Source organism: Homarus americanus, unplaced genomic scaffold (genome assembly GCF_018991925.1).
Source record: "Homarus americanus isolate GMGI-L3 unplaced genomic scaffold, GMGI_Hamer_2.0 scaffold50924, whole genome shotgun sequence".
NCBI lineage: Eukaryota > Metazoa > Arthropoda > Malacostraca > Decapoda > Nephropidae > Homarus > Homarus americanus.
In genome coordinates this window covers 5,541,103-5,551,305 of record NW_024718094.1, presented here as the reverse complement: position 1 = coordinate 5,551,305, position 10,203 = coordinate 5,541,103, and the positions used below count along the sequence as shown (strand labels likewise).

The following is a 10,203-nucleotide window of genomic DNA, read 5'->3' as shown; positions in this document are numbered from 1 at the left end:
GGTGATCTATGTACATAAATTGTAAAGACACTGCTATATTTTTTCAATGTTTGTTATGTGGTACACCTCCTTTATGTGACTATGTGAGCAATAATACAGTTTTGAGATGAATCATGATTAGTGGAATAAGAGCGTTGCCATTATACCGCCATATGCTGATTATTTTAGGTTGGCGTCATGAGACGTCACTTCACATTTGTCGATCAAATTGGTGTAATAATGCCAAAACTGCATCTTGCAAGTTGTACACATTTAAGAAAAACATAAACAATGGCTAAATAAAATATAATAAAATGTTCAAACTGAGACAACAATCTGAAGAAATTACTGTATATTTATATTTGTTTTTATTTACGAACAAAAACTGTAAACTGAAGGTGAGGGGATGACAGGTGTAGAAAGGTGGAGGAAATTGGATGACAGGTGTGGGAGCGTGGAGCAGGCTAAATGCCAGGTGTGGGAGGATGGCGGTGGTGGGGTGACAGGTGTGGAATCATTCAAGGCGCAGGTGGTCCAGTGGGTGTCCACATATTAACACTAAACAATGATAACCGGTCAGTGTTACCCCACTACCTGTGTCATCCCCACTCCCTGTGTTATGCCTACTCCTGTGGTATCACACCCACTCCCTGTATTTCCCCCCCACCCCCGTGTTATATAATAATAATAATAGTAATAGTAAAGTTAGGGCTAATACTCCAGGTAGTGTCAGGTGTAATAAGGTGGGGTGCCTAATCTTCATGTAATCCTGTGTTGTGTGTGACGGCTACAAACACGGCAGACCTATAACTCCTCACCATATTGCTTAGACACAAACACTAACTACATATTATTCAGTTTTCATGATAATCTAAACAGTGTGGTTGGGTTAGGTGTGGTTTGGTTAGGTGTGGTCAGGAGAGGTGAGATAAGGTAAGGTTAGGTTAGGAATTTACTCAAGACGGGAAAATTAGCAAAAAATTATCAGCATTTGTGGGGGTAGTGTGTGTAGTGTTAAGATGGTGAGAGAAATTACCAATAAGAAATAACCTGACCTTTTGGTATCTTAATGAACCAAAGGGGCCTAATGGAGGTCAAAAGATCGAGATGTATTATTAACTTAAACCCTGACCGTCTCTCCACACCCCTGAAATATAAATGCTAGAAAAAAAAGGGTAACAAACAATATATATCCGCCACTCAATATCTCTCGTCTATATTGGGTCCACCGTGACGTCATAGGTAGCTCATAGTGACGTCAAAGGTAGCTCATCGTGACGTCATAGGCGAAATCCGTGTTGCGTCGTCGTAATTATTCACTTAAGTTGAGGTGATATTCTCGTCTTCTCGACCACTTTTGTCCTGTGTGGATGACATAACCTAACATGGCAAGGTGACGTCAACAACACTGATACCGTTATAATACCTGTGCAGAGTCTGGTGGGGAGAGTTATATTGGCCGTTTTATGATTCCATTGGAGTGTTGTGTCCTATGAAACAATGAACCGGTTTGATTTTGTCCAGATGAGATTTTTTTTTTTCTAGGAGGATTTTGACCAATATATTACTTTGGTGAGTATTTTTGTCAGTGGGGTTTTCTCCAGTTATAATTAGTCATTTGGTATTTTATTTAATGTGATTTTGTCTGTAATGGGACTAGAGGGGAGGGTGTCTGTGTGGGACTAGAGGAGGGTGTCTGTGGAGGACTAGAGGGGGTGTCTGTGGGACTAGAGAGGGTGTCTGTGTGGGACTAAGAGGGAGGGTGTCTGTGTCTCCTCAGTAAAAGTGCAGCAGGTGGTCGTGAGGCCTGTAACACCCGTGACCACACTTCCAGATCAGACACACTACCTGAGTACAGGTGGGAGGAGAAGGCAATTCAAGCTGGCAGAGTGAGAGTGAGAAAAGAGTAGCAGGTCCTTGGGAGACAGGAGAAAAGGTTATTGTGCATTACTAGCCCCCCAAAGAGTTGGCATTATCTAGTATGAGGTCGTTCTATCCCCCAAAATTCTGTCCTCCTGTTTTGTGAAATTCAATTGTAAGTTTGATTTTTGTCAAACTTTTCACACTAATACAACTTTCGAAGGACAAACAACTTATTTTTTACAAGGAAGATAATGACAACAAACAAACATAAAAACATACACTGACACAGCCCATATAGCCCCCGAGTTGTGGGACCCCTCATAACTTGTACAACTACCCACTGTCCCCAAACCAGTCATCACTCCCTACCCCCACCCTCCTAATAACACCCAAATCCAATATAATCCTACAGACACCCATAAACACACCACCTAACTCACCGACCATACTCCTCCACCACACCTGCCTTCCTCCTCCTTCCACCACCTACCTCCCTCCCTACCCACCTACCTCCCTACTCCCACCACCACCCTACCTCACACTCCTCCACCCCCCTCACCCCTCCAACCACCACCTACCTCACCTCCACCACCACCCCTCTACCCCTCCCACCACACCTCCCTCCCCCTCCACCACCTCCCCTTCTCCAATGTACCTCCACCCCGTTCCCACAGGTGGTCGCCAGAGGAGGGGCGTGGAAGAAGGAGGGCGTAAGAGAGGAGAGGGCATGGAGAGGGGGCATAGAGGGAGGGAGTGGGGCGTGAGAGGGAGTGATGGAGGGGTGGACTAAACTCTGTGAAAAAAAATCAAACCAGGAGCCATTATTGGGCGGTCACACACACACACACACACAGGCTGCAACTCTAATAATAAACCGTTTATATTACAATATTATTATTATTATTATATTATTATTATAATAATAATAATTATTAATACACACACACACACAAAAGTGATATAACCTGGACTAACAGTGTCAGACAAGTCTGCATCATGCCCAGTCCTCACCTCACATTCACCTAACAGCAGTGTCTGTCATGTGTGAATAGTGACAGGTGTGAGTGTTAGCCTGAGAGAAAGAAAGTGCAGTGAAAGTGCATAGATAGCATATATAGACCCCCTTCCACCCCCCTCCCAACACCATACCCCTTCACCCCCCCTCCCCTCCCATCCCTCCCCACCCCTTTGCATTCAAGTTACAACACCTCCTCTGCCTTCAGAGTGAAGTTACTGGAAGGATTAGTTAGCTGAATCCCGGCTTGTGTGTGTCAGGAAGGAAGCAGGTGATGAAGCCAACTCATCATTTAGCTGTCAGCACTCAAAATTAGGAGGATTAAGCTGCATGTCCTCTAATTATGTTAACAAAATGAAGATTGGATATATATATATATATATATATATATATATATATATATATATATATATATATATTACATATATGATATCATTGCATGTATCCCATGTATGGGGTGTATCAATTTCTCGCTTCATAAGCAGCAGGCAGTTGAGTTCGACCCCGGGCAGGTGAAACTATGGGCAGAGTTTCTTACGCCATTTGCCTGCCCCCAGCAGTGGTGGAACCTGGATGTTAATCAGTTACTGAATCGTGTTCAGGGGGTAATGATTGGCCAAAGTGCAGTTGGCGGATTGTCGGTTTTCTCAGTTTATTCATGACAGCGGGTCCATGCAACTCATTGTGTTGGCGATAGCTTTGTAACAAATTCACTAGGTAGCTAAAGGCTGGCCACCCTCGTTGAGACATACTCTTATGTATGTAGCATGTATCTATGTATGTAATACATGTATGTATGTATTATCATTATTAGTATATCATATAGTATAATAGCCTAATTACTTATTATATTATCACTATTACTAACCTTTCTCTCTTTGCAACACATGCCTGTCAGAACGCCATTAGTATGGGAGGGCTGTCGTGTGGCGATATAGGGCCGACCACACCTCCATACTCTCAATTGATGACCGACATACAATAAATGGGGTTAAACAGGCGTGGTCACCTCCTCCCACCCTCACATAATACTTACCACTGGGATCTTCTTCTATCAAGGACATCCTACAGTCTCTGCCCCTGTCCTCCTCAACCCATCCTCTTTCCCTCCCTCACTCTCTGCCTACCTCTGCTTCCCTCCCTAACGCTATTTGGGGAGATGAAGGGTTTAGTTGGGATTGGATAAACAGTAAGTTAAGCTCTTTAGGTGAAATAAGCCAGAGTGGAGATTCTTCTTTGGTTATCCCAACATACACTATGAAAATTTATCATTGGTGGTATTAAAATTATGGCGGATGGAACACACACACCCAGTCAAAATATACCTCTATAACCTAAGGTGTTCATATACCGAAACCGTGGCCGGGCACAGTAAGTTAATGATGACCTATTGGCAGCTGTAAAGCTGGATCACCAATAGTTGTGTGACTATTAGAAGCTATTGCGGGTTATGTATGCCGGAACGGCGACCAAAAGCCAATATTGGAAACTCTTCATTCTTCAATAACATAAGTACTGACTTAACATGGCACATATTGGTTTTGTGTCAGTGAACGTGCTTTTGTGCTATTTATGCTGTATAACATTAGTAGTAATGACGTGTGTTAGCAGGATGTACTTGGTCAGTTTACCTCATAGTGGGATAAATATTATGCTCAGTTATGAGTCCCAAATAAAGGTTACGCACACACTCACATAGAACTCATACTTACTGTAAATCTGGTACAAACTCACTTATTCTAAACCACATTATAACAAAATAAACTTGCGGTAAACGAGGGAACATTTTAAAGCGTCTAGCGATATTAGTGAGCATTTTATCAAATTATGTCAGGCCTGCAATTGAGCCGCCAGACACTCTCATATTAGGGAGGAGGGTCCTTAAGGCCTCTTATCAGGGAACTCCACCATAATGTAGATGGGGAATGGGGAGAAAGAAGATGTAAAGTTGGCAGCTGTCGGACGTTATCGTGTTGGTGTCACTCAAAGACAGACGATGGAAATGAAAAATAAATATAAGACTACAGATTATAAAGATGTAAAGTGAAAGGGATGAAAACAGACAAAAGAATTGAAAGAGATGACGGAAGGAGGGCAAGATAGAGAAAACAGGAGAAGAGGATGAGGAGGAGGAGGAGACAGAGTGGGGAAATTGGACAAAGGCGACACCAACAAACCCTCCATGGTAACCTGCTCACCGTGCCTTTATCAGCGTCCTGTTAATATAGCCACGTCCCGGGCCAGTCTCACACACACACAGGGTCCTCACCTCAGTCTCCACCACACACAGGGTCCTCCTCTCAGTCTCCACCACACACAGGGTCCTCTCTCGGTCTCCCACACACACACAGGGTCTCTCTCAGTCTCCACCACACACAGGGTCCTCCTCTCAGTCTCCACCACACACAGGGTCCCTCTCAGTCTCCCCACCACACACAGGGTCCTCCTCTCAGTCTCCACACACAGGGTCCTCCTCTCCAGTCTCCCTACCAGACGGTCCTCTCTCAGTCTCCACACACAGGGTCCTCTCTCAGTCTCCCACCCCTACACACACCCAGGGTCCTCCTCTCAGTCTCCACCACGGAGTCCTCTCTCAGTACCACACACACGGTCCCTCCTCTCAGTCTCCACAGACCTGAGGTCCTCCTCTCAGTCTCCACCAGACACAGGGTCCTCCTCTCAGTCTCCACCACACAGGTCCTCTCTCAGTCTCCACACACAGGGTCCTCCTCAGTACCACCACACACAGGGTCCTCAGTCTCCCACACAGGGTCTCCTCAAAGTCTCCACCACACACAGTCCTCCTAAACGTCGTCAGATTTCCATATACAAGAATTTTAAATCAATTTGTCTCTTTTTTAACAACTGTCCCCTCTCGTTTCTCGACTGATAACATGTAATTAAGCGTCTATGCTACACTACATTTAGTCTGGTGGCTAGAATCTCACCCACAAGTTCGATCCAACTCCATCCGAGGCGTCCACACTGGGATGGCAGGTTATTTATTCAGTAACTTACTTCTGCGCGCGCTCTCTCTCTCTCTCTCTCTCTCTCTCTCTGGTGAAATTAAAGCATTGTGTCGGTAGGTCCATCCTCCTTCGTGTCTCAACTCTTTGTTTCTATATTCACTGATTCAAATTCAGATTCCCCACCCCCCCCATACTAGTTAATTGAGGCTGCACCCCCCCTGAGATCCTGTGTAAGGCGAAGCACAGAAACATCACAGAGCTGTGAAGTCACGTGTTGTGGGGTTGTGATTCTGTGACCTTATGAGACCTATCCTAACCTATCAATTCCTTCTTACCTAACCAACAATCAAACAACCCTAACAAACCTCCCTAACCTAAACAAGATAAACATCACCAACCCAGCTTAACACTTACCATTAGACTAAGACCATTTGGACAAGACTTCCATCTTAATGAGTGGTTGGGTTCTTACTGTGGCTCATTAGTATTGGACAGCATTTGTCTAATCAATAACACCATCTTGAGGTGGGGTGGCGTGTCAATCCACGCACCATAAATTCTATACTAGTCTACACACATACTATAGCCTAAGAAACACACACTACACACACCGTGAAAATATACACAACCTATTCAACAGTAAATAATAATAATATATAATACACTTAACAATAATAATAATAATAATATAATAAAATATTAATACGGCTAATCTACTGGCCTTTCAGAGATAAATTTTACCAAATGGCTTAGTCCACACAAAAGAACAATGTAGCAAATTCAACACCACTAATTCTTCATCGCTGGTGAGGGTAAATGACATTCCAGAAAAAAATATATATATATCAACGGCGACTAAACTAATTCAAACAGAGGTTCTTCCATTCCCGGAGGAGTTTAAATAAATTCCGTGGAGAGAAAATAATTACACAGGTGTTAATGGTAACTTTGACGTCGAGTAATGTCACAAATTCTAACCTAAAAGCACGGTCGTCTGCATACACCTGTTTAATTAGCTGGGCGTTTTGAGATGTGGCAACTCTGTGTTTATTTACATCATATTAAAACTCCCAAAATGACTCCAAGGAATCTCGCAAAAGGATTAGACTGAGGATGTTAGGTAACCATTACACACACACATTAACTATCCATCATAAGCGAAGTTGCAATACACATAATAACAAACACAAATGATTGACTTACGACAATACATTTAAAATAAAACATTGAAACAATATAGTTGCTTTTTTTTCTTAGATACTTTCATGGTTTCAAATGGTTGGTGGTTACCTACGTGTGTGTTGGGATACATAGTCGATTTGGTGGTTGGTTTAATGTTAGGGTTTGTAAATGTTTATAAATATAAGGTAATTGATAAAAATAGGTCATATAAGTTAACCAATTTATATCCATATACCTTTTAGTCGTTACACTATTAAATGTTAAATGATTTCACAAGACAACCAAAGCTGCACCAATTAATGAGGTTATCAATTTCAACTGAACCCACAAGCATTTTGATAGCTGTGTGCCATTTGGCCTCCTGTCCAACATTGCAATACATGGCAGGCAAGCTAACCTTAGGAAAAATATTTGAATGGATAATTTATATTTTATCGTTACTTTGGTAGATATAGATAAATCATAATTACAGTCTAGGTTTAAGCAATTTTGAACGTTCATTTTTGGGTTTACGTTTAGTTAAATCTTAGTATCTCTTACAGGAACTTTCCTACTGGAACCTTTGTAAATCTACGTAGAATGACATGAGTTGGCCATCCTCAGGTCAGCCACCCCCCCTCCCCTCTAAGCCTAATTTGGCATACAGGAGGATCTGGGGTGCCTGTATGTGCTCAGTGTTACAATATATCAGTGTTACAAGTAGCCCTCTGTGTTACAAGTACCACTCTAACCCCTCATCTCATCCACACAACTTGACCTCTCTGGCCCCACCACCCCCCTCACACTACAACTTGACCTCTAGCCTCATGCCTACCTCCGACACCACTACACAACCAGACCTCTGCTCATACACCCCTACCACGACACACACAACAAACCTCGGCCTCATCCCCACCCCCCCTCACACCACCACACTACAAACTCTTAATACAAAATCAAATAAATTCCCTCTTGACCACCACCCCGTCAGCCAACGGGTTTCATTAACATCAGACCACCAGTTAACAGACAGACAAAGGCAGGCAGACACGTGGAGTCCAGACAAATGATGCCAGCAAGGACAAAAGCCCCTCAGTTAAAGTGCAAAATAGGTTAGGTTGCCCAATCTTCACGTGATTTATACAGACAAAATTAGATCTGAAGGCCTACTATTTCTGGGGCCAGATATACCTGAGGCCTTTTATGACTGGGGCCTACTATACCTGGGGCCTGTTATTACTGGGGTCTTTTATTCGAGGTGTATTCTACTTATGTTTATTTGACATGTAAGTTAATATTTCATCAAAGGAGGAGGAGATCATGAAACTACGACTAATACTGACTTACAGCTGAGCAGAAACTCACAGCAGGATTTATTTTACTAGAGACAAAATTAGTTAAACCAGTGAAGAGAATTTGTTAAACCAGTGCTGAGAATTTGCTAAACCAATGATAAGAATTAGGTAAACCTGTAACGAGAATTTACTAGAGTGGTATTAGAACTGTTAGAGACGGAAATTTGTTAAATCAATGTGAAATTTATTAAAACCAGTGACGAAGAATTTCCCGATTTTCACTTAATGTTACTGTAATGCTCCCCATGTGGCCAGTGTGTGTGTGTGTGTGTGTGTGTGTGTGTGTTCATTCTGAGCGTATTTTCACACACACCACAAGAACTTCAATTATCTTTACTTAATGTCTTGCAACCTTCATTTACTGGATAATTAACAGGCCATCTGGACGGTTAGCCAGTCAGGCCAACCCTATCAGTCGAAACAGTCTAGCCAGCCAGTCAGTCGAACAGTCCAGCCAGTCAGTCAGTCGAACAGTCCAGCAAACCAGTCAGTCGGGCAGTCCAGTCAGTCGAACAGTCAGCAAACCTGTCAGTCAGAGCGTCCAGCAAGCCAGTCCAGTCGAGCAATCTAGCAACGACCAGTCAGCAGTCCAGCCATCAGTCAGTCAGAGCAGATCCAGCAAACCAGTCAGATCAGGCAGTCCAGCAAATGATCAGTTAGGCAGTCCACCAAATTGGTAAGGTCAATGAGTCAGTTAGTCAGGCAGTTCAACATTCAGTCAGTCAATAATCACTGAGCAGAACGACTGATGATAAATTATTCACTACAGAATACAGAACTACCTCAGGCATTGTTTGACTCGTCTGCTGAGTTGGCTGAATCATTCCCCACTTAGATACAGTTCCAACACCTCCTACAAGTAGACAATACCCCTCCTCCACCATCATAATGGGCAGAGACAAGAAAATCAGAAGAGGGTCAGGGGAGGAGGAGGAGAGATGAGGAAGGAAGGGGAAGGGAATGAGGGGGATGGGATAGGAAGAAAGGGGAAGAAGGTGAAAAAAGGAGGGAGGGGTGAGAAGAGGGGAGAGGAGATGGGGAGGAGGGTGAAACAATACCTTCGTGGTTGGTCAATTGGGCCTCCCCAGTCTTAATGGACCCATCCTGAGCCAGCAGTCAATGTTTGTTATAGTGGTTCGAGCCTATATGACCGCTACACTCCGCTTTAACCTGTGAGCCAATATTGGAATTTTGGCGCCGCCCTACCTGGAGTATATGGTACTCGCTCATTAATTCACTTGGTCACTTATCCAATTTTTCTTCCCTTGTTGGATGCAGAAATGAAGAAAGAAAGTAATGCCTGTGTTATTGTGTGTGTGTGTGTGTGTGAGAGAGAGTCCTGGTGGTGGGCTGAGGCACTGGGCTGGATACTCATAAATTTAGAGGATGCGGAAGCTGCGTTCACTCGTGTGTGTGTGTGTGTGTGTGTGTGTGTGTGTGTGTGTGTGTGTGAATCTTTTTTTATACACTTGTTGGAAATCACAAAATCTTTTAAACACTTCCGGGTAGCGCTCGTGTTAACACACACACACACACACACACACACACACACACACACACACACACACAGGTTCTCAATTGGCTCACCCGTGTCAATATTGTTATTATTATACTGTACACTCTGTGTCTGTATTTTTCTGGCAAAAAATAAGTGTTAAAATGTTTCGACACACAAACCTACGTGACGTTACAACACAAACTGGTTGATGTAAGAGCAAAATGACTGATGACACAAGTCAAATGTAGGCCCCGATCTTAAAACCCACAAACTAAACATAGACAGATTTTAAAGTCCCCCATTACCAGGGGCCGTCTCGCCTCCAACCAACCTCACGACATAAACAAGCCGCCAACTTTCTAC

The 10,203-nt window shown here is 43.3% G+C and overlaps 1 protein-coding gene across 1 annotated transcript in view; it reads left to right on the top strand.

Annotated features, from left to right (window-relative positions):
- LOC121859190 overlaps positions 1-9,022 on the top strand; it is a 92,936-nt gene extending 83,914 nt beyond the window's left edge. The window contains exon 4 of the mRNA XM_042355938.1: positions 8,719-9,022. Within this exon, the coding sequence (XP_042211872.1) occupies positions 8,719-9,022 (304 nt within the window). The remainder of the gene's footprint in view (positions 1-8,718) is intronic.
- Positions 9,023-10,203: the final 1,181 nt, after the last annotated feature.